General features: G+C 34.2%; 1 protein-coding gene across 1 annotated transcript in view; it reads right to left on the reverse strand.

Annotated features, from left to right (window-relative positions):
• The window catches only part of Sec23a (SEC23 homolog A, COPII coat complex component), a 54,674-nt gene that overhangs the window by 15,974 nt on the left and 13,146 nt on the right, over nt 1-25,554 (reverse strand). Inside the window, exons 8-15 of the mRNA XM_027929812.3 lie at nt 24,495-24,653; nt 22,584-22,699; nt 17,805-17,928; nt 15,877-15,957; nt 14,823-14,912; nt 13,037-13,143; nt 9,551-9,704; nt 1,647-1,724 (exon numbers count right to left, since the gene is read on the reverse strand). Of these exons, the coding sequence (XP_027785613.2) occupies nt 1,647-1,724; nt 9,551-9,704; nt 13,037-13,143; nt 14,823-14,912; nt 15,877-15,957; nt 17,805-17,928; nt 22,584-22,699; nt 24,495-24,653 (909 nt within the window). The remainder of the gene's footprint in view (nt 1-1,646; nt 1,725-9,550; nt 9,705-13,036; nt 13,144-14,822; nt 14,913-15,876; nt 15,958-17,804; nt 17,929-22,583; nt 22,700-24,494; nt 24,654-25,554) is intronic.

Genomic DNA, 25,554 nt, shown 5'->3' on the forward strand with positions numbered 1-25,554 from the left:
TAACATATAGTATGCTAATACCCACATTCATTTTGCTTTTTTTTTTCAATCACAAAGATAAGGCCTCAGAAAGGACTTTGCATGCCTTAAGACAAATAGATCCTGTTTTTTTCCTTAATTCTCTAAAACCTCATTAGTTTAGAAAAGTCTCCCTTTATTTAAAAAAAAAAAAAATGGGGTTTCTGGATCACAAATCAACAAAGGATCTAGCTTTTTTTTTTCTTTTTAATTAGTTTTATTTTGACTAGAACATTATTAACACAATTAGGCATAGCAATGGATTGTTGCTCTGTTATTTTTATGTGGTGCTGAGGATTGAATCCAGTACCTCACATATGTGAGGCAAGCACTCTACCACTGAGCCACAACCCCAGCCCCAGGATCTAGCTTTTACACAAAGTTTTTAAGGGCAAAAACTTGAATTTCTGTATCTCAATATCTATCATCCCTCTAAGTTGAGCTGAAATGTCACCCTCTATAAAAATGTATCAAACCATTCATTTGAAAGAGTTTCTTTAGGTTTTCTTTAAATTCTATATGCCTTTCATAGCATTTCTCACTTTTTCTTCTGTGTTGTTTGGGTGTACATCCCCAATTTTACCCTTCAGACTGAGACTCCTTCAAGTGGGATCCAGGTCATCATCATTATAGTACTCAGTTGAATAAATGTTCTCTCTGTTATTTATTATATAAACAACTATAATATCTATAGAGTTTATAGATAAGGGGACAGATTCCACTATGCCCAGTGGAAAAGGTTCATAAGGTAAATCAAGTTAGTTTCTTTACCTGGTATAGCCCACAAAACTGTTCTGAGGTGATGATAACATGCTGTAAGTCTAAGTAATTGGTAAAATTACCTCACAAAAAGTTCTTGGGGGGGGTGGGGGTGGGGATATAGCTCAGTTGGTAGAGTGTTTGCCTTGCACGCACAAGGCCCTGGGTTCAACCCCAAGCAACACAAAAAGAAAAAAAAAAAAGTCTTTGTGGTATCACTGCAATTAGAACCTGTTATATCAGATGGAAAGCTAATCACTTACACCCAACTGAAGTAACAGTAGGGTTTCATTATAAATCTGTATTCCACAAATAAATGACTATTTGTAAGAGCAAAATATAAAAACACTATAGACTTTTCATTCGATACTCACAGCATAGTATTAATTACTTAGCTATCCCAAAAGTTACCTAATCAAAAGAATAACTCAATAAAAATAGGTCCTATGGGGCTGGGGTTGTAGCTCAGTGGCAGATCACTTGCCTAGTATGTGTGAGGCACTGGGTTCCATTCTCAGCACCATGTATCAATAAAGGTCCATTGACAACTAAAAAAATATTTCAAAAAAAATAGATCTTATGAGATGAGTAATAAAAGATAAATAATAGCTGGGCATGGTGACACACGCCTTTAATCCTAGCAGCTCAGAAGGCTGAAGTAGGAAAATTGCAAGTTCAAAGCCAGCCTAAGCAACTTCAGAAGGCCCTAAGCAACTTAGTGAGACCCTGTTTCAAAATAAAAAAAAGCTAGGGATATGGCTTAGAGATTAAGCACCCATGGGTTCAATCCCTGGTATTTAAAAAAAAAAAAAAAAAAAAGTAAGACAAAATGCTACTGGCAACGCAAGAGAAGAATTTTATCTACTTACCTGTGGATAAAGAGAGAAAGTTTCTGAAAATCTGAAGGAACTTGGATCATCTTTGTGATACTCTCCAAATTTCTGACACTAAATAAAATAAAATAAAATGTGTTAGTAATGAATTTCTGCTATCAGAGCCAAAACTTGTTGCCTCTATATATTCTATTTATAAGAAGTTACTACATTTTAGGAGGTAGACACTTGATATAGGATAAAACTGGAATATTACATATACATTTAGCAAGAGATTGATTACAACAAAAAGAAAACATTCGAATTTCAGAAACAATAATAGTATAGTAACAACTCACCCTAGAATATTTGGATTTGTTTAACTAAGTATCTTTGTTAATAAATAAAGAACTCCTAGACACTGGCCAAAAAAATTCCCTAACACTTTACCAAGAAAGATATTAGCCAACTAAAGGAAAGATGCCTATCAAAATGCCAGAGTAGCTATAAAAGTACATTGCTGGTACAAAATTTCATATATCAGAAATACCATAAAGAAAGAAGAGGTGAGGAAAAGAAAATCAGAAAGACCAACAGGAAATCTGATAAAGAAAGGCAGAAATTAGAAGATGTAAAGAGGGACATACATTGGCAACAGAGAAGTAGGCTATGATAACATGACAAAAGGCATCTAGGGAATTAAGTAAGATTATCTACAAGAAAAACTGCCTAGCACAATGACTGGCACTTACTAAAGCACTCAATAAATCATAACTTTTCTTATTCTTGAGTAAAAAGTCTCTGCCCTGAAAAGGTTTTTTTTTTTTTTTTTTTTTTGGGGGGGGTGGTGTTATAATATATTCATACATGCACACAATAAAACAGTATAATTTGATCAATTTCATTCCCCAGTACCTCCCCTTTCCCATCCCTCCCTCCCTCCCTCCTCCTGATCCCCTTCTTCTATTCTACTGGTCTCCCTTCTACTTTTTTTTAAATTTGTTCTAATTATTTATACATGAGAATAGAATGTATTTTGACACATTGTTCACAAATGGAGCATAACTTCTCATTCCTCTGGCTGTACCTGGTGCAGAATCACACCAATTATACATGTATATAGGGTAATAATGTCTGTCTTATTCTACCATCCTTCTAATCCCCATTGCCCCACCCTTCCCCTCTGCACAATCCAAAGTTCCTTCATTCTTCCCTACCACCCCACCCCACCCTTCGCCCCATTCATGGATCAACATTCTCTTATCAGAGAAAACATTTGGCCTTTGGTTTTTTGGAACTGGCTTATTTCACTTATGATGTTCTCTAGTTCCATCCATTCACATGCAAATCCCATAACTGAAAAGTTTTTAAGACTTATGTAACTGTTCTATCTTCTGGAAATGTTTACCATAGTAGTTGCATATGAGTTAAGGACAAAAACAACAGGCAAAATGTAATAAACAAAAAGTAACAAAAGGTTCACTGCTAGAAGTTGTGCAGGACTCTTGCTACCTGGAATGTTCAGCTCTATCATTTATTTGTGCCCTACAAAGAAAGTAAAAGGTATATATGGCTTAATCTAATTTTAGCTTCCAGGAAAAACCATTTCAGAATCAGAGTTATCCAAGGATAGAAAAGTCATAGATGGAGGCTCAGTTACAGAGCACTTGCCTATCATGTTTTTGTTCTGCTTTGTTTGGCATTAGGAATTAAACCCAAGGCCCCTTTACCACTGAGGAAACCAGTCCTTTTTTTATTTTGAGAGGGTTTCTCTAAGTTGCTGAGGGTCTTGCTAAATTGCTGAGGCTGATCTCAAACATGTGTTCTTCCTGCCTTAGCATCCAGAGTCACTGGGATTCCAGACATGCAACACCACACCCAGCTACTTGCCTATCATATGAGAGGCCCTGGGTTCAATCCCAAGCAGGCAAGCAGGAAGGAAATAAGTCATTATAATAGAGTTAATCCTTGGAAAAAAAAAAAAAAAAAACCCAGATCTGAGAATAAGAGCATTGCTATCTTAATTTTCCCTCATAATGCTTCACTGGCAAATTAATAAACTCGTCGTTGTCCAATGATAGCCACTAGCTACATGTGACAATTTAAATTAATTAAAATCAAATAAAAATTAGAAAGTCAGTTCCTCAATTGCACTAGCCAAATTTCAAGTGTTGATTAGCTACATGTGGGTGCCAGTTCTGTAATAGTGCATTTCTAACATTGCATAAACTTCTGGATAGTGATGACAGAATATCATATATACTTGAGAAGATCTAGAATACCAAATATATTGAATAGATTTTGTGAAAAAGTCAGTATGTCAGGCATTATTCAGAACTATCAGCCACATTATATTAACTATACACCTGTCAAAATGTGTCCCAAATTCTGTTAAAATAATGTATTAGGCAAACCTGATGTTATAATAATGAAGGAAACAAAGGATTATTGAGCTGGGCAGAGTGGGAACATGCCTGTAATCCCAGCTACTCAGGAGGCTGAGGAAGGAGGATTACAAATTTAAGGCCAGCCTCAGCAATTTAGCAAGACCCTGTCTCAAAATAAAAAAAAGAAGGGCTAGGACAATAGCTTAGTGATAGAACACCTCTGAGTTCAATCCCCAGTACCAAAAAAAAAAAAAAAAAAAAATCCCAGAGTTGGAAGTATCTGATACTTATGCCAAAAATTTCTGCTTTAATTGTGAGCATTTCTTTCATGTCATTAAATACTCTTATTACTACTTCAATTTTAATGCCTGACTAGCATTTCAATACTGACATACACCATAACTATCTTAACCAATCAATCCCTCATTATTGGCATCTTCATTTATCCTATTGTAATTTTAGAATAAATTCTGAGAGATTTCTAAGTAAAATATAGTTTTTAAGTTTTTGATGTAGTCAACAACTTCCTTGACACACGTGGTTATAAAGATGTTTATAAAGGCTACACAGATTCATATACCAAAACTATAAACTATGAAGTTTTCCATTTCCCTGACTACAGGGCAACTCTAGCAATTATCCCATTTTTCTCAGTCTTACAAGAATTGGTAAGAACCTAGCAATGCCAACATGTAAAAGAATAGTAAATAAAATGTTAGGACAAACTGCAATCTGGGAAATCAAAAAATTCCATTTTAGAGAGTTGGGAGAGTAGCTCAGTGGTATAACACATACTTAGTGTTCAAAAGGCCTTGGGTTCAATATTCAGCACTCCAAAACACAGGTTTCATTATAAAACAGTATTAGCCAAAGAACTGATGACATTTCACATAATGCTAAAGAAGTTTGTGTAATAAGGTAAAAAATAACAATATCCCTATTCAGAATGACAAGTTCACAGGTTTCACCAATGTCATGGCAGGTTTTTAAATGATAGTAAAATTCCAGAAAATTTTGCTACTGCAAAGATAATCTTCTCTATTGCCCAAAACAAATAAAGGTCAAAATATATTTAATGATTTATCTTCCTATCTGGAATGAAAGGTCCATCTCTGAGGAACTGTGTTGGCATTTGTACTGATAGTGTCCCATCAATGGCTGACTCTGTGAGAAGTTAAATCTCTGTTTTTTAGACAACCTAAACAGACCAATATCAATTGAGGAAATAGAAGAAACCATCAAAAGACTACCAACTAAGAAAAGCCCAGGACCGGATGGGTATACAGCAGAGTTTTACAAAACCTTTAAAGAGGAACTAATACCAATACTTTTCAAGCTACTTCGGGAAATAGAAAAAGAGGGAGAACTTCCAAATTCATTCTACGAGGCCAACATCACCCTGATACCTAAACCAGACAAAGACACTTCAAAGAAAACTACACACCAATATCTCTAATGAACCTAGATGCAAAAATCCTCAATAAAATTCTGGCGAATCGGATACAAAAACATATCAAAAAAATTGTGCACCATGATCAAGTAGGATTCATCCCTGGGATGCAAGGCTGGTTCAATATACGGAAATCAATAAATGTTATTCACCACGTCAATAGACTTAAAAATAAGAACCATATGATCATCTCGATAGATGCGGAAAAAGCATTCGACAAAGTACAGCATCCCTTTATGTTCAAAACTCTAGAAAAACTAGGGATAATAGGAACATACCTCAATATTGTAAAAGCAATCTATGCTAAGCCTCAGGCTAGCATCATTCTGAATGGAGAAAAATCGAAGGCATTCCCTCTAAAATCTGGAACAAGACAGGGATGCCCTCTCTCACCACTTCTGTTCAACATAGTTCTCGAAACACTGGCCAGAGCAATTAGACAGACGAAAGAAATTAAAGGCATCAAAATAGGAAAAGAAGAACTTAAATTATCACTATTTGCAGATGATATGATTCTATACCTAGCAGACCCAAAAGGCTCTACAAAGAAACTATTAGAGCTAATAAATGAATTCAGCAAAGTGGCAGGATATAAAATCAACACGCATAAATCAAAGGCATTCCTGTATATCAGCGACAAATCCTCTGAAATGGAAATGAGGACAACCACTCCATTCACAATATCTTCAAAAAAAATAAAATACTTGGGAATCAACCTAACAAAAGAGGTGAAAGACTTATACAATGAAAACTACAGAACCCTAAAGAGAGAAATAGAAGAAGATCTTAGAAGATGGAAAAATATACCCTGTTCATGGATAGGCAGAACTAACATCATCAAAATGGCGATATTACCAAAAGTTCTCTATAGGTTTAATGCAATGCCAATCAAAATCCCAACGGCATTTCTTGTAGGAATAGAGAAAGCAATCATGAAATTCATATGGAAAAATAAAAGACCCAGAATAGCAAAAACAATGCTAAGCAGGAAATGTGAATCAGGCGGTATAGCGATACCAGACTTCAAACTATATTACAGAGCAATAGTAACAAAAACAGCATGGTACCGGTACCAAAACAGGCGGGTGGACCAATGGTACAGAATAGAGGACACAGAAACCAATCCACAAAACTACAACTATCTTATATTTGATAAAGGGTCTAAAAGCATGCAATGGAGGAAGGATAGCATCTTCAACAAATGGTGCTGGGAAAACTGGAAATCCATATGCAACAAAATGAAACTGAATCCCTTTCTCTCGCCATGCACAAAAGTTAATTCAAAATGGATCAAGGAGCTTGATATCAAATCAGAGACACGCCGTCTGATAGAAGAAAAAGTTGGCTACGAACTACATACGGTGGGGTCGGGCTCCAAATTCCTCAATAGGACACCCATAGCACAAAAGTTAATAACTAGAATCAACAAATGGGACTTACTCAAACTAAAAAGTTTTTTCTCAGCAAAAGATACAATAAGAGAGGTAAATAGAGAGCCTACATCCTGGGAACAAATCTTTACTCCTCACACTTCAGATAGAGCCCTAATATCCAGAGTATACAAAGAACTCAAAAAATTAGACAATAAGAGAACAAACAACCCAATCAACAAATGGGCCAAGGACCTGAACAGACACTTCTCAGAGGAGGACATACAATCAATCAACAAGTACATGAAAAAATGCTCACCATCTCTAGCAGTCAGAGAAATGCAAATCAAAACCACCCTAAGATACCATCTCACTCCAGTTAGATTGGCAGCCATTATGAAGTCAAACAACAACAAGTGCTGGCGAGGATGTGGGGAAAAGGGTACACTTGTACATTGCTGGTGGGACTGCAAATTGGTGCGGCCAATTTGGAAAGCAGTATGGAGATTTCTTGGAAAGCTGGGAATGGAGCCACCATTTGACCCAGCTATTCCCCTTCTCGGTCTATTCCCTAAAGACCTAAAAAGAGCATGCTACAGGGACACTGCTACATCGATGTTCATAGCAGCACAATTCACAATAGCTAGACTGTGGAACCAACCTAGATGCCCTTCAATGGATGAATGGATAAAAAAAAATGTGGCATTTATACACAATGGAGTATTACTCTGCATTAAAAAATGACAAAATCATAGAATTTACAGGGAAATGGATGGCATTAGAGCAGATTATGCTAAGTGAAGCTAGCCAATCCCTAAAAAACAAATGCCAAATGTCTTCTTTGATATAAGGAGAGTAACTAAGAACAGAGTAGGGTCGAAGAGCATGAGAAGAAGATTAACATTAAACAGGGATGAGAGGTGGGAGGGAAAGGGAGAGAGAAGGGAAAAAGCATGGAAACGGAAGGAGACCCTCAGAGTTATACAAAAGTACATACAAGAGGAAGTGAGGGGAAGGGGAAAAATAATACAAGGGGGACAAACGAATGTCAGTAGAGGGCACAGAGAGAGAAGAGGGGAGGGGAGGGGAGGGGAGGGGTGATAGTAGAGGATAGGAAAGGCAGCAGAATACAACAGACACTAGTATGGCAATATGTAAATCAATGGATGTGTAACTGATGTGATTCTGCAATCTGTATATGGGGTAAAAATGGGAGCTCATAACCCACTTGAATCAAATTGTGAAATATGATATATCAAGAACTATGTAATGTTTTGAACAGCCAACAATAAAAAATTTAAAAAAAAAAAATACACTAATACTGTCATAACACTGTTTTCTACAGAGAGATGCTTCACAGAATTTTTTTCTCCTTGGTCTTTAATTCAACCTTAGTTGTAAAAATCACATAATTAAAATTACTTTGTGTTCTTTTCTCTCTACACTAATATATTGACTAAAACCAAAAGTTGAGTGAGAATTTCAGTCTGAGGGATTAATCTGATATTTTGCATAAAATAATTTATTAAATTCACATGTTTTATAAATAAAGATGAAAGTGGAAAAAAAATAGCTAATGCTAGATGTGGTAGCATACATCCACAATTCTAGCTATTCAGGAGGCTGAAGCAGGAGAACAAGGCCAGCCTGGGCAACCCAGCCAAACTCTGTATCAAAAATAAAAAATAAAAAAGAGCTGGGATGTAGCTCAGTGGTAGAGCACAAGCCTAGTTCACTCAAGACTATTTTTAAAACATGAAATAAAGCACAACCTATTTGATAGTTTAAAAGCAAATTAGTTGTCTCTTGTACTCAATAGCTTAACAGAGCTCTCTCCATAGGGTATTCAAGCTGAAGAGTGAATGCAGAAGTACTTTCAAGGAAATGACAGGCCAGAGGAGTAAAAGTAGAACATTAATAAAGTCTTCTAGGGGGCTGGGATTGTGGCTCAGCAGTAGAGCACTCCCCTAGCACGGGTGGGATCCGGGTTCGATCCTCAGCAACACATAAAAATAAAGGCATTGTGTTGTGTCCATTTACACTTAAAAAATAAATATATATATTTATATATATTAATAAACATATTAAATATAATGTATATAATATATAAATATATTTTATATTTATTTTATATATATATATATATATATATATATATATATATATATATATATATATAAAGTTAAAATTAATTAATTAATTAAATAAAGCCTTCTAGGTCACAATGTGAGAAATGGGTTCCTGGTATGTTTACAAAATCAAGTAAATCAACACCAATCATTTTTCTAGCATATATTTGTAATCTATGTAATTTGTAATTGATACTTGTCTATATTTCTATATTTAATATGTATAATTTATATATACCTCACTTACTTTTAAAATATGTATTTACAATATGAAGTTCCATTCAATATTAAACAGAAATAAAACTAACAATGAATATACAAAAAAAGTAGTAAGAGCAGTTACTTACCTAACTAAATTTCAAACTAATTTCATACCAACTAAAATCAATAGAAAAATATAGGTTACATACTTGCCATTCTTTCATGTTAAGGAAAAAAAGGAATTCACTTTTACTGGAAGTTACTACTGAATTTTACTATCATTACTATGGTATTGTCTCAGTAATTTAAATAGGAATCCCTCATATAGTACTTCAGGGTCACTGTTAAGTACTTTTAAGGAGATACAGCAAACATATTACAAATGAAAACATATGTTTATTAGAGAAGCACAATGTTTATTTACCAGTCGAATGAGCTGTCTGTCCAGCCATCTGAGCACATCTGGTCCTTCCTCTGTTTCTGCTCTATATATTGCTAGCCGGGCCATAAGAATGGCAGCTGCCTCCTGGTCAAAAGATGCAGCGATGTTTTGGATTTGAGTTTGAGCATCTGCCCAGCTAAAGAAATAAGAAAGTACAGAAATGTTGCTGAATTATATTCACATCATCATAGTTGGCCACCACACAGATTTAAATTTGAAAAAATGAAGAAAACTACTTCAATATTTCAAATTCCAACACTACATAGACAAATTAGCTTTGGGGAGGGGGGGTAGAAGCTTTTTTTGGTTGTTTGAATTGTTTTGTTTCAGTGATACCAGGGATTGAATGCAGGACTTCATACAAGCTAGGCAAGCACACAATCACTGAACTACATCCCCAGACCTACCACATTTTTTAAAAAGAAATCACTAATACTTGTTTCACTGCAGCATTGTTTTCACAAAAATATAACCAAACCTAAAAAAATTCTCTAAAGTAAACCGTAAATGCATATATCCACAATCCTGAAAACAGTAAGATTTTTACAAGTAAACATAATAGTATACACATGTGTGTATATATATATATATATACATATACACATAGATACACGAATCTCTTTATCAGATGTTAGGACTTTATTTCTTCAATTTTATAAAAGCAGAAAAGGGGCTTAGGAAATAGCTCAGTGGTAAAACATTTTCACAGCATGTGTCAGGCCCTGGTTTACTCCCTAGTACCACCAAAGGGGGAATTAAGCAGAAAAATGGAAATATAAAAATAAAGATTTTCTCTAAGCCTAAACTGGAAAACAATAGAATTTTTTCTCATTAGCCTTTGATCATTAGTGCTAAAAAAATCACATAATTAAAATTACTTCATATTCTTTTCTCTCCACTTTAGTATACTGACTAAAATCAAAAGTTACATGAGAATTTCAACCTGAGGGATTAATTTGATATTATGCATAAAATAGCAGTAATTTATTAAATTCACATGTTCTATAAATCCAATTCAGTAAAACTATTGCTGGGCTATCTTTGTTTATATTTGTTTATTCGATATTTCAAAGGTGCAGTTTTTTGTTTTTTTTTTTTTTTTAAGAGAGAATTTTTTAATATTTATTTTTCAGTTTTCGGTGGACACAACATCTTTATTTTATTTTTATGTGGTGCTGAGGATTGAACCCAGCGCCCCATGCATGCCAGGCGAGCACGTTACTGCTTGAGCCACATCCCCAGCCCAAAGGTGCAGTTTTATATTACTTCAGATGATCCTAGTTCCAAAGTATCTCACTTTGAGCAAGACTGGCAATATTTATGAACTTTCTGAAAATAAATGTTGAACCAATTTTACAGATAAGACCAATCCCAAGGGAATTTGGGTAGTAAAATCTTTAAAGTTCTTCTCCCTTCTTCTTCTATTGTTAGTTTTCTGAGAATAAATAAAAAAGGGCACTGAAAATTTTGAAAATTATTTTTAATGAAATTTATGTACAGTGACTACATGAATAGTTTAGCTTAAATACTAATTATTTATTTTCAAATAATCAAAGAATTAAAAACAAAATCGTTTAAATCAAGACTTTCCCAACTGATAACCATAAAAGTGACATTTTTTCTTGTAAAAATATAATGGTTCAACAACAGAAATATATTAGAGCAAGTAAACACAATGAAAACATGCTAATTATAACATGTTAATTATAAGAAAAATTTCACCCAGAAAACCCAAGATTTCTGACACTGTAAAAATCTCCTGTTTTGTCAATATCCCTTCACAATGATTCTTACTAGTCTCAAGCCAAATTTCCAGATCCAAGTTATTTTCTAGGAAAAAATAGGATAACTATGATTATTTTCTCAGGCCTCTAAAGTCATGTTTCTAGTAAATGAAGAAAAGACTCCACCCCTGAAACCTTATCCCTGCCTTTGATGTACCACCTTAAATAAACCACAGGAGCCTTTTTCTAATTGTCTAACTCCAGGTCCTGTGTGGACTGAACCTACAGGGCTCCACCTTTTCCAACTTTTTCTTTTGTTCTTGATTAAATATTCTAGACCAATTTCTTAGGTAGCTTACACCCTCCTTAAGCTAGGAAGGAGAACCCCCTTGAGCTTAAGTTGGCACTGGCCACCTCCCCATATGTTATGCCTAACTATTCCCCTCTGAAGATTCTGCCTACATCAATACAATCAGACAAAACCATGTTACACAAAACACTATCCTATAATCTTAACTACTAGAGACTTTACCTTGTGTGGTCTTAACGGGTGCTAGTCAAAGTGTGGTATATGAACCAGGTCTCATTTCCCATGAGATAAGAATACAAACTAAAAATTTCAGAAAATTTTGAGCAACTCAACAAAATAATTTTATGTCTAATGAATCTACTAATAAAAAATAGGAACTGTGTTTTGAGTGGCTTTTTAAAATCTAATTTTCCTAGTAATTCAATTTTTTATATTTAATAAAAGCATTCATTCCCAAAGAATTCGAAGAAAAAAAAACACAATTGGCCTTTTAGCATAGATTATTTAAAGATGGACCCATATGATGGTGAGCCTCCACCATCATATAAAGACCAAGTATGTTCAAGTCTCTTGCATTCACACTCTCCTCTAACAGTACCACAAAACAGAAGCTGAACAAAGATCTGAAAAATGAATTAAATAACTAATAACACTTGAAAAGAAACATAGTTAAGAATTTTATCATCCACTGAAAAATAATGCTACTAATCAGTACATTACATATAAGGTATATACATACTTATATATGTATATATATATGTATGTACTGATTTATATATGTATATAGCTACACAGAAAGATATAGATTTTATATAAAGATATAGATATTACTGCCTATTAAAGAAAAATGTTTGATTCTTCCCTCTCCTCTTTCATTGTTATGAGGTAAATAAAAATATTTTGAAGAATGAGTCTCAGGACTTTTTAAAAATTGCTCTTACAGTTCTTATCAATCATTGTGGCTCAGTGGTTGTCTGCCCCTACAATAAACAAAGTGGGTTTGAAAAAAATAAAATGCTGTTAATTGTAAATGTTCGCTTTCTACTTGTGTCTCCCAAAATGGGAATCCAATTTGGAATTATGACCTATAATAGTTTTTTTTTTTTTTTTAGAGAGAGAGAGAATTTTTTTAATATTTATTTTTTTAGTTCTTGGTGGACACAACATCTTTTTATTTTTTTATTTTTATGTGGTGCTGAGGATCGAACCCAGCGCCCCGCGCGTGCCAGGCGAGCGCGCTACCGCTTGAGCCACATCCCCAGCCCAATAGTTTGGATATGTAAATTAAGTCTCTAACAAATAAAATTTATAGGCTAGGAATACAGCTCAGTGGTAGAGCACTTGCTTAGCATGCCCGAGACCCTAGGCTTGATCCTAGCACCACAAAAAACAAACAAACAAACAACAAAAAATATATATATATATATAACTTACTTCCTAGCAATGGTGGTCACTCTGATGCGCCTCTGCCCACTTGAATGCTGATACTGGGTAACAAACTGGATTGCACCACGTCCTCCTTGAGGAATTGGAGCATTATGCTGTGTAAAAACAAATGAGTAAAAACTAAACAAAATTTACTATGTTATTATCATAGACTACATATTCTCTAGTAATAATAAAATTCATTCAAAAATTAAAAAGTCTCCCATCAAGCAAAAGCCAGGACAAGACAGCTTCACTGCTCAATTCTAACAAACATGTAAAGAAGAACTACTGGTATTAACCAATTCTTCTCAAAATATTCCAAAAAACTGAAGAGGAAAGAACTCTTCCAACTGAGACCAGCATTGCCCTGATAACAAAACCAAACAAGGTTGCAACAAAAATAGATAACTACAGGTCAACGTCCATAATGAACATTGATGCAAAAAATCTAAACAAAATAACAGCAAACCAAATTCAAGAACAAATTAAAGCCAAGCATGGTGGCATACACTTACAATCCCAGCAGCTAAGGAGGCTAAGGCAGGAAGATCACAAGTTCAAAGCCAACCTTAGCAACTTAGCAAGGCCCTAAACAACTCAGCAAAACTCTGTCTCTAAATAAAGTATTAAAAAAGGGCTGGGAATGTGGCTCAGTGGTTGACTGCCCTTACGTTCAAACCCCAGTACCAAAAAGAAAAAAAGCAAATTAAAAAGATTATTCACCATGATCAAGTAAAATTCTTCTCAAGAATACAAAAAACAAATAAATAAATGTAATCATCTTGATAGATGAAGAAAATACAATTTGACAAAACTGAAAATCCCTTTATAGGGCTGGGGACATAGTTCAGTTGGTAGAGTGCTTGCCTCACATGCACAGGCACTGGGTTCAATCCCCAGCACCACAAGTAAATAAATAAAATAAAGGTATTGTATCTACGTACAACTAAAAAAAATTTTTTAATCCCTTTTTAAAAACACTAAACAAGTTAGGTATGGAAGGAACATACTTCAACATAAAAGGGGAAAGGTAAAAGCTTTCTAAGATCTATAATGAGATCTTGGTTTGCTGTTATTTTGTTTAGAAAATTTTTCACATTTTTATTCAACACAATATTAGAAGTACTACCTAGAGCAATTAGGCAAGAGAAGGAAATCAAGGGCATTCAAATTGGAAATGAGGAATCAAAGTGTCACTGTTAACAAACAACACGATCTTTCCCAAAGTGCAGAAAATCCTAACTATTCCACCAAAAAACGGAAATAATAAACAAATTCATCAAAGTTGCAGGATACAAAATTAACATACAAAATTCAGTAGCACTGCTATACACCAATGGCAGATTATAGAAATCAAGGGCTAGAGATGTAGCTCATGGTAGAGTACTTTCCTACCATGCACAAGGCCATGGTTTCAATCCCCAGCAGCATAAAAAAAATAAAAAGAAGTAGAAAGCAATTCCATTTACAATAACAGCTACAAAGAAAATAAAATACTTATGAATACATTTTATCAAAGAGGGAAAAGATTTTTACAATGAAAATTATAAAATGTTGATGAGAGAAATTAAACAAGCTAAAACAAATGGAAAGACAACTGTGTTCATGGACTAGAAGAACTAATATCATTAATATGTCCATGCTACCCAAGGCTATCTACAGATCCATTTCAATTCCTTAAAATACCAATGATATCCTTCACAGAACTAGAAAAAAAATCCTAAAATTCATATGAAATATTCATGACCTAAATTAAATATACTTTTAAATATTCAAATACAGAAAGTCATACCTGATTAACAACCTCAAAATATATAGCTAAGGTTGTAGTGGGACTGAGTCCACATATCTTCCATTGACAAGTGCCACCCGTTCCTATCTCCTGTAAAAACAAAATATAGTATGCTTGAAAGCCAGAGAACATAATTTATTAATATAAATTAAGGACAAAAAAATCTCCAGTAAGAAAAAATATTTCAATTTTCAAACCAATTCACTTCATGTTAAAAGCTTAAGAGTTGCTGGGCCTGTAATCCTAGTGTCTCAGGAGGCTAAAATAGGAGGTTCACAAATTCAAGGCCAGCAACTTGAATTTAGCAAGATCCTATATCAAAATTAAAAAAAAAAAAAAAAGCTTAAGAGTTTTTTAAGACCATATCATGAGTGGGTGCACACACACCTGTAATCCCACTGTAATCCCAATAGCTTGGGAAGCTAAGGCAGGAGGATTACAAATTCAAAGCCAGGCTCAGCAAAAGAGAGGCACTAAGCAATTCAAGGAGACCCTGCCTCTAAATAAAATACAAAAAAGAGCTGGGGATATGGCTCAGTGGTTAATTGCCCCTGAGTTCAATTCCCAGTACCAAAAAAAAAAAAAAAGTTTTTAACTTAAGAATGGATGGGAAAGTGTATGTGAAAAGAGCATAGAACACAAATAGAAGCATATCAGAAGAAAATAAAACAGGCCATATAATAATTTAAAAAGGAATGCCACACCAAATCTTTCTTGGTGCTGCCCAAGAATCAACTGTATTTCTTTTTAAGAATAAAAGTGACTGGCCTCAAGCAGGGGTTATGGCTCGGTGGTAGAGCACTTGCCTAGCATGCATGAGGCACTGGGTTCACTCCCCGGCACCACATAAAAATAAACAAATAAAATAAAGGTGATGTGTCCATCTACAACTAAAAAAAAAAATTCAAAGTGTTGGTTGTAGCTCAGTAATAGAGCGCTAGCCTAGCATGTGTAAAGTACGGGTTTCAATTCTCAGCACAGCATATAAATAAAATACAATAAAGGCCCATCGACAACTAAAAAAAAAATTTATAAAAGAATAAAAGTGACTTACATTTTCAGATACACAGGGTCCTTTGGAACTGAGAGACACACAGGGTCCAATTGCTCCTGAAATCTTTATTTCCCTTGAAGTCTGCAAAACAAGAATACAGTCTGGTTTCCTCAAAGATAAGCTTATATGTTCATTTCAAAGTATTTAAGAATGTTAAGATATTCTTCCATATTTAAAACTAAAAACCCAACAAAAATACACTAAAATTGAAAATAATTCATCACTGAGCACTTTAATGCTGATAACTCCCATATTTAAAATACAGCTCAAACTTAATTTTACTTCTCTTTTCTATCAACCTATAGGAGGTCTCCCTTTGGAAATATCACCCTGAATTGAAACTTACACCATGCCCAAAATTAATACGCATTAATCCAAAACCATAGTTTTCCTCCCACATAAAAATCTTGTCCAGCCAGGCACAAGGGCACATGCCTATAATCTCAGCAGCTCGGGAGGCTGAGACAGGAGGATCGCAAGTTCAAAGCCAGCCTCAGCAACTTAGTGAGGCACTAAGCAACTCAATGAGACCCTGTTTCTAAATAAAATACAAAATAGCCCAGGGCTGGGATGTAGTTCAATGGTTGACTGCTCCTGAGTTCAATTCCCAGTACTAAAAAAAAAAAAAAAATTTGTCCAGATGGTCTCTCTCTGGTCTTTACTGTCACAAAAATTTAACCTATCACATTATCTTCTATCTAAAAAAAGTAGAAAGCCTATTTATTTTCTTGCTTGAGCTTCTTTTCATGACTTATCCTAAACAGACAAGTTACCTAAGAATAACTGTCTTTTACCTAAGACAGTTATTCACTATACTACAATGACTTTTGCAGACAAAAGCATCTCCAAACTACAACCAACCCACATAATTAAAACTATTTCTCCTATATTCCAATACAAATCATACACTCTCACTGGACATTTTTCTCAAATACTTCATATTGATTCTCACCTCTCTGCCTCTCTCCTCATTGGGCTCCTGAGTAAAATGCATTCTCCTCCCATCTTTCAAAAATTATGACACTCGCCTAGGATACATTGTGCCCTACATGAATTCATTTTTCTTCCCTAAACACTATATCTGCTATTCAATTCTATCACATGAGTTAGTCTTGTCTTTCTATCCTATGACAAGACTACACCTTAGATATCTCTTGACATCTCACTTTTTTTTTTCAGAGTCAAAGAACAAACTTGCCTTGTGCATACTAGACAAGGGCTCTGCCACTGAGCTAAATCCCCAAACCATCTCTCGACGTCTCTATAATTCCTAAGCATTATGCTGGATATACAGCAAGAACTAAATTCAATAACAAGATTAATATTTAATTAATATTCAAAATCATGCTTATAATATACATGTAACTAACAAACCCTTTAGGTTTTTTAAATGCAAATTTGAAATGAATAATAGAATTTTATAACAACTAACCACAAAATTATTCTATGTCAAATCTTAAATGACACAAAATAGTTTATCTTAAGTTAGATAATTTCTCCATTAAAAATACTGGCACTAAAATAAATAAATTTAGCACTAAAAAGATAAAGCATACTTTAAAAATTAAAACCAATATAAAGAAACAATAGAAAGGTAAAAGAAATTTACTCACATAATTCTACTTATAATAATTGTTTAAAAACGCTCAATCTCTTCAAGTGAACAAAATCTCTAATTCGAGATTTCAATAGAAGAGCTGGGGATGTAGTTAAGGGCAGAGCATTTGATTAGCATGTATAAGGCCCTGGGTTCTAACCCCAGCACCACAAAAACAAATGAAAACAAAAAGATTTCAATATAAAATAACCACTATTTCACTATTTTCAAAGCATACATTGAATTTTATTAATGATATTTTAAAATTATGATCAAGCCTACAATTTCTCTCTTGATAAAAATATCATATGTGGGAAGTTTTGGTTCTTACCTTTATTTCTAATGTACCACCAAAGCCCATTTTAAATTGTCCATGCATATCTTTGGTAAAGACTCTTTGAAAAGTTTGTTTGAATAAAGATGTGTTGAAAGAATCACCCATTACCATGTATCCACTGCATGGGAAAAATGAAACAATGTATGAGACACATTAAAATGGGTTCATGTGTTACCAGAAAATGAATTAACTCTCAAGACTACCAATAAATTTTAAAGATATCTCCCAAAATGTGCTGTATTATTACTGTTAGTGTTTAAGACTGAAATATAAATGAAAATATCCTCACTCTACAAATAATCTTAATTCTGAGTGTATCTGCATGCCCCCCACACTTGCAATCTGTCCTCAGCAATTTTTTTAAAATTTTGCCTTAAATAGAAACACATTCACACATTAAAAATTCAAAAGGCACAACATGCTATTAAGTGGGGCTGGGGATGTAGCTCAGTTGGTAGAGTGCTTGGTGCATGTCTCACATGCCCAAAGCCCTGGGTTCAATCTCCAGCAACACACACACACACACACACACACACACACACACACACAAATGCTATACAGTAACAAATGTGTTTCTCCTACCCCTGCCTCTCAGTTCTGCATATTGGTAAAGATATCTGACATTTTATAGCATACATTTTCATTCTTTTGTTTGTTTGTTTATTTGTTTGGCAGTACTGGGAATAGAACCCAGCAGCGCTCAACCACTGAGTTATATGCCCAGCCCTTTCTTTGTTTAAGACAGGGTCTAGCTAAATTGCTCAGGCTGGTCTTGAACTTGTGATCCTCCTGCCTCAGTCTACCAAACTACTAGGATTACAGACATGTACCACCATGCCCAGGGCATTCTTATTCTTAAAAATAGAGGGAAGTATTTATGGAACATTTTCACTTTATACCCTTAGGCATTGTTTAAATTTCTCACTTTGGCAGCACATAGAGTACAGAGTATAAGTTGGAAAATTATACTTAAGAGCCCCACACAGAAGATAAGTTCCATGACAACAGATATTTTATGTTTCGTTCATTGCTGTATTCTAGTCCCTTGAACAGTTTGCCAGGGTAGAGGTCAGTGGAGCACTTGCTTAGCATACACAAAGGCCCAGGTTCAATCCCTAGCACTGCAATGAAAACAAATAAAACTGTTTGCTACAAAGTTGGTGCTCATTAATATTTATTAGATGAACTAATAACTAAATAAACCTGAGAAATAAATTGACATACCTGAGTTTCTTAAAACTTAATGAAATTATCTCAAAAGTAATAACTTCTAATGGAAGAAGAGGAAACATGTCCCAATTTATCCTATGAAGCTAACCCAAAAGACATCATAAGAAATCTATACCTTAATATGCCCTATGAAAATAGATGCAAGAATCCTCAAGAAAATACCAAAAATTGAATCTGACTATAAAAAGGGTTATGTGACCATGACCATATGAGGTTCAACCCAGGAATGTAAGGTAGACTTAACAAACAAAAATCAGGGGATGAGGTAATAGCTCAGTAGTAAAGTGCTTGCCTACTATGCACGGGCCTTGGATTTGATGATGGTAGTAGTAGAGGAGGAGGGGGAGGGGCAGGGGAAATTTAATCCTTGCATACTATGATTTTCATCTAGTATGAAAATCTATTTTCATCATAGTATGAAAAATTAAATGATTTCCCTCTACGATTAAAAACAACACAAGATGTCCACTATCACTTTTTTTATTCAACATTGTATTGTACATTCTATCCAGAGTGATTAGATAGGCATCTAGATAGAAAGGAAGAAGTGACATGGTCTTATATACAGGAATTCCTAAGAAATCCACAAAAAAAAAATTAAAACTAATACAAGTGTTCAGCAAGGTTGTCATATACAAAATCAATATAAAAACTTGATTGTGGGGGACTGGTTCAATTCTCAGCACCACATATAAATAAATTAAAATAAAGGTTCACTGACAACTAAAAAATTTTTTTTTAAAAAAACTGATTATGGGCTGGGATTATGGCTCAGTGGTAGAGTGCTTGCCTAGCAGGTGTGAGGCACTGGATTCAATCCTCAGAACCACCATAAATAAAGGTACTGTGTCTATCTACAACTAAAAAATTTATTTAACAAGAAAAAACTGATTGTGTTCCTAACACTAACAATAAACAACATGAGAACAGAATTAAGGAAATGATTCCATTTATAATAGCATTAAAAATAAAATATTTAGGAATATAAATTTAACAAAAATAAAAAACTGGTTCACCGAAACCTATAGAACACTTCAAAGAAATTTTAAAAGACCTTAATAAACAGAAAGACATTCTATGTTCACAGGTAAAACAATATTTAAGATAACAGTACTCTCAAAGAACTTGAAGGGACACAAATAGGAAAAGAAGTTATATTATCTGTTTGCTGATGACAAAATCCTATATCTAACAAGACCCAAAAAACTCTACCAGAAGACTTCTAGAGCTGATAAATGAATTCAGCAAAGAAGCAAGATCAATATTCATAAATCAATAGCTTTCCTATACTCCAACAGAGATTCTATTGAAAAAGAAATCAGGAAAATCATCCCATTCACAATAACTCAAAAAAAAAGAAAAAAAAAAAAACTTGGGAATTAATCTAACCAAGGAAGTAAAAGATCTCTGCAATTAAAATTATAGAACACTGAAGAAAAAAAATTGAAGAACACTTTAGAAGATGAAAAGATCTCTCATGTTCTTGGATAGGCAGAATTAGTACTTTCAAAATGGCCATACTACCAAAAGCAATATACAGATTCAATGCAGCCCCATCAAAATACCAATGACATTCTTCACAGAACTAGGAAAAGAAAAACAATAGTCCTTAAATTCATTTGGATAAATTAAAGACCCAGAATATCCTAAGCAATCCTGAGCAAGAAGAGTGATACAAAAGGCATCACAATACCAGATCTCAAATCATACTACAGAGCTATAGGAAGGTATTGGCATTCACACAAACATGAAGACCAGTGGAATAGACACAGAGGCAAACCCACATACTTACAGCCATCTAGTACTTGACAAAGGTGCCAAAAATACATGTTGGTGAAAAGACAGTCTTTTTAAGAAATGGTGCTGGGAAAACTGGATATGTATATGTAGAAGAATGAAACTAGATCCCTCTCTCTCACCCTGAACAATATCAAATTAAAGTGGATCAAAGGCTTAGGAATTAACTAGAAATCCTGCAACTGCTAGAAGAAAACTTAGGGTCAGCACTCCATAATACAGGTGCAGGCACCAAAACTTCCTTAACAAGACTCTAAAGCTCAAGAAATAAAACCAAGAATCAATAGGTAGAATGGCACCAAATTAAAAAGCTTCTGCACAGCAAAGTAAACAATTAAGAGTGTGAAGACAAAGCCTGCAGAATAGAAGAAATTCTTTGCCAGCTATTCCTCTGACAAGGGGTTAAGATCCAGAATGTGTCAAGAACTCAAAAAGCTAACAAAATCAACTTCACTCCTACATATGTATCTAAGAGAAACTTTTAAGCACAGTATTTACCCAAAAACTTGCACACAATGTTTAAATTAGCAATGATCCATAATAATCAAAAAATGGCAATGAAATGTTCATGATAGATTGATAAAATATGGTATATCCATACAATGGAATATTGTTAAATGAAGTTGAACCTCCTTCTTCCCTTTTTATTATACAATAACAAAGAAATAAAGCTGGGTGTGGTGGTACATGCTAATAGGGAGGCGGAAGAAGCAGCATCTCAAATTTGAAGACAGTCTAGGCAATTTAGCAAGACCTTGTTTCAAAACCAAAATAAAATTTAGAAAAAGGATTAAAGATGTAGCTCTGTAGTAGAGTATTTTCCAAGCATGTGTGAGGTCCTTGGTTCAATCCCCAGTACTGCCAAAAAAATACTGTTACATCATAAATATGAAACTTGAAACATTATGCTAAGTGAAGACCACATATTATATTATTCCATTTATATAAATTATACAGAATAGGCAATTCATGGCTGCATTATCCAAAGTACATGTATGAAGACTCAAATTGTGTGTCAACATACTTTATATATAAACAGAGATGTGAAAAATTGTGGTATACTTGTGTAATAAGAATTGTAATGCAAAAAAAAAAAAAAATAACCAAAGTACATGTATAAAGGCATGAATTGGCGTGAACACACTCTATATACAAAGATGAAAAATTGTACTCTATATGTGTAGTAAGAATTGTAATGCATTCCGCTGTCATGTATTTAAAAATATAAAATCAATAAAACTAAAAAAAAATTATGTTAGAAGGTTTTATATTTACAGAGAAGTTGCAAAGAGAGTTCTGCATATCTTGTACCCAATTTCCTCTGTTGTTAACAATCCACATTATTGTGGCACTCTGTGACAGTGAGGAACCAACATAGATTCATAGCTTCAGGCTCACCTTGTGTTTTCCCTGTCCAAACCCTAGAATCAGCCAATTCTACTAGAACCCTTGATTACTTTTAGTAGATACCAAGATCTGGGTACTGGGTGTCCTCACTGCTACTGGACCATGATTGCTCATAGGCCCTTTTAATAGATAGAACTATTGTATATAACAACATTATATTTTAGACAAAAATGTAAAGTGTGTTTACACAAGAAACATTGAAACTGTTAATAAGATATTGCCCTGAAGTGATAAGACAATGATTCTTTTATTTTCCTAAATAGTCATTATTTGGTTTGTATTTGTAAACTGTCATCATGAATTTAGAATTGCAAAAATTATACAAATTTAAATACATACCCAGTAAGGTTGGGACAGCATTTCATCTCCAGGAGACCTGTCTGATCTAATGCACACGCGTAGATGTCAATAACATGACCAGTTGTAGCAGCTCGATTAGCCAATGCTTCAAAATGCTATAAAAGATTTAAGATTAAAAGAATTCATAAATTCATTAAAAGATTTATTCTTACTTTTCTAGAATATCTCACAAAAATGATACAATAACTTCTAGAAGTCTGACATTTTCACATTATTTTATTTAAAAGCCACTATTTCTAAATAAATCCCTAAATGAAGCAAAATTTAAAGAAAGGTATACCAAACATCTTGCTATTCATCTGTCAAAAGACTAGAACAAGGGCTGGGGACATAGCTCAGTTGGTAGATGTGTTTGCCTTGCATACATAAGGAACTGGGTTCAATCTCTGACACCACAAAAAAAAAAGAAAAAGTAAGAGTAGAATAAGACAGATTCTTTAATTCTTTTTCCTGGTTAAGTTCACACGCAAGTAACGAAAACAGACAATTCCAAAAGCAAAAAGATACAGAAAACATATTTTGTAGCTCTAACCAAGAAAACTTGGAAGCTCAAAAGGGAAATTAGGCTGGGTACAGTTGTCATACAGTTGTAATCCCGGCTACTCAAGAGGCCAAGGCAGGAAGATCATAGGTTTGACAGCAGCCTGGACAACTTCACAAGACCCTGTTTCAAAAAATAAAGTAAAAAGGCCTGGGGATGTAGCTCAGTGGTAAAGTGCCCCTGGGTTCAATCCCCAGTACAGAAACATTAAAAAAAAAAGGAAATTAGTTGTCAGGAAAAAAAAAATCTATTAACAATGACAAAAATAATGTCATTAGTTACTTTTATAAATTTGGCCAAGGGCTGGGGTTGTGGCTCAGTGGTAGAGCATTTGCCTAGCACATGTGAGGCACTGGGTTCAATCCTAGCACCATATAAAAAATAAATAAATAAAGGTATTGTGTCCATCTACAACTAGAAATTTAAAAAAAAAAAAATTTGGTGGGCGTGGTGGCACACGCCTGTAATCCCAGCAGCTCAAGAAGCCAAGGCAGGAGGATAAGGAATTCAAAGCCAGCTTCAGCAAAAGTGAGGCACTAAGCAACTCAGTGAGACTCTGTCTCTAAATAAAAATACAAAATAGGACTGGGGATATGACTCAGTGGTTGAGTGCCCCTGTGTTCCATCCCTGTACACCCCCCAAAAAATTAACAGTGACTATCCAAAAAATATGAGATAATACAACACAACTAAGCTAAAACTGAACTCTAGAGAATTAAAAAGAAAAAAAAAAGGGACATTAACAGGCAATATAAGAGTCCAGACCCTGTTTCAAAAAAATAAAGTAAAAGACCTGGGGATTTGCACAAAATCAAAAAACAAAATGAAGTCAGATGAACAGAAAATAACTCACAAGAAAATATGAAACATTCAAACTATAAACATTTCAGTCAGTTGTGGTGGCACATGCCTATAATCCCAGACTTAGAAGTCTGAGGCAGGAGGAGTCCAAGTTTGAGGTCAGCCTCAGAAACTTTTCAAGGCCCAAACAACTGAGCAAGACCCTGTCGCAAAATTTTTAAAATCATTTTTTTATTTTGAGACAGGGTCTCACTAATTTGCCCAAGCTAGCCAAAAACTTGTGATCCTCCTGTCTCAACCTCCAGATTTACTAGGATTACAGGTGTACACCACCATGCCTGGCTACAATTAAATTTTAAATATTTGAAACCAGAAAAACTGTTACAACTTTCAAGGCAAAAAAAAAAAATGACTATTTCCTCAATTCTGAATAGCAGTTATAATATCAGACTTCATGAAACCAGATTTCTACAGAAATCATCAAAACAATACATCAAAACAACTTAGTACCTTCTAGTAAGGTAATAAGACTTAAAAACAAAAATTACCTTGGTTCCCTTTTTAACATATTTGGCATTGTCTTTTTCAATGTCATGCCATGATCTTATAGGTGTCTTCAATTCGTCTCCAACCACCATTCCAGGTCCCTGAGTAGCAGGACCACCAATGAACATCATGATACGAGCACCAGTGTTGGGGAAAGTACACTATTGGAAAAAAGAAACTCATCAAAAGAGTTTAAATGAAAATGAGAAAGATATAGATATACAAATTCTGATGTTATTTAAAGAAAAGTGGGAAGAATGTATTTTCTAAGAAATAAAATAATTTAATGTTTAAAATGAAATTAAAAACCAGATGTTTGAATTTCTTTTGAAATTCTCTTCTAAATAGTAGTGCATTACTAATTTTAAAATAACCTATAACCCTAATGCCTATTAACAAAGACATTTCACCTGCTTAACTAGTCCCAGAGAAGCAGAAAGAAACACAGAAGACATCTCTTTTCTGTCCAGCCCAGTGCAGGAGATCAAACCCAGGGCCTCGTACATGGTAGGCAAGTGCTCTACCATAGAATTACAGCCCCAGCCCCACAGAAAACAAAAATAAAGGGCTGAGGATGTAGCTAAAACTACTTTTTAGTTTTCATTTTTATGCATTCTTAGATATTATTTGAATGAAATCATGTTTGTTACTTCCATAACTTTCTCAAACTAGTTTAATAAACAAAAGTAATTTTCATTTTGGTAATCTAAAATAAAAACAGTCATGTAAAAATGAAAAAAGGAAGAACAAGAACAAATGAAATACACATAAACATTTTTATAAAACTAAAGCACAAATAACATTCAAACTTCAAAATTCCTATAAATTAAAAAAAAAAAAAGGCAGTAAATTCCACTGATCATTACATCCTTTCACTGTAGTATTCACAACGAGCAAACGTAATTTGGAGAAATGGGTACAAACGGGAAGAAAAAAGAAGGAAGCCAACAACAGACCTAGAACAGCCAGATTCAAATAAAAACTTAATAAGGAACATTAAAGAAGAACTAGAAGATAACCAAGAGAATGAAAATGAAATAAAGAAGTAAAGAGATAAGCCGG

Source organism: Marmota flaviventris, chromosome 2 (assembly GCF_047511675.1).
Source record: "Marmota flaviventris isolate mMarFla1 chromosome 2, mMarFla1.hap1, whole genome shotgun sequence".
NCBI lineage: Eukaryota > Metazoa > Chordata > Mammalia > Rodentia > Sciuridae > Marmota > Marmota flaviventris.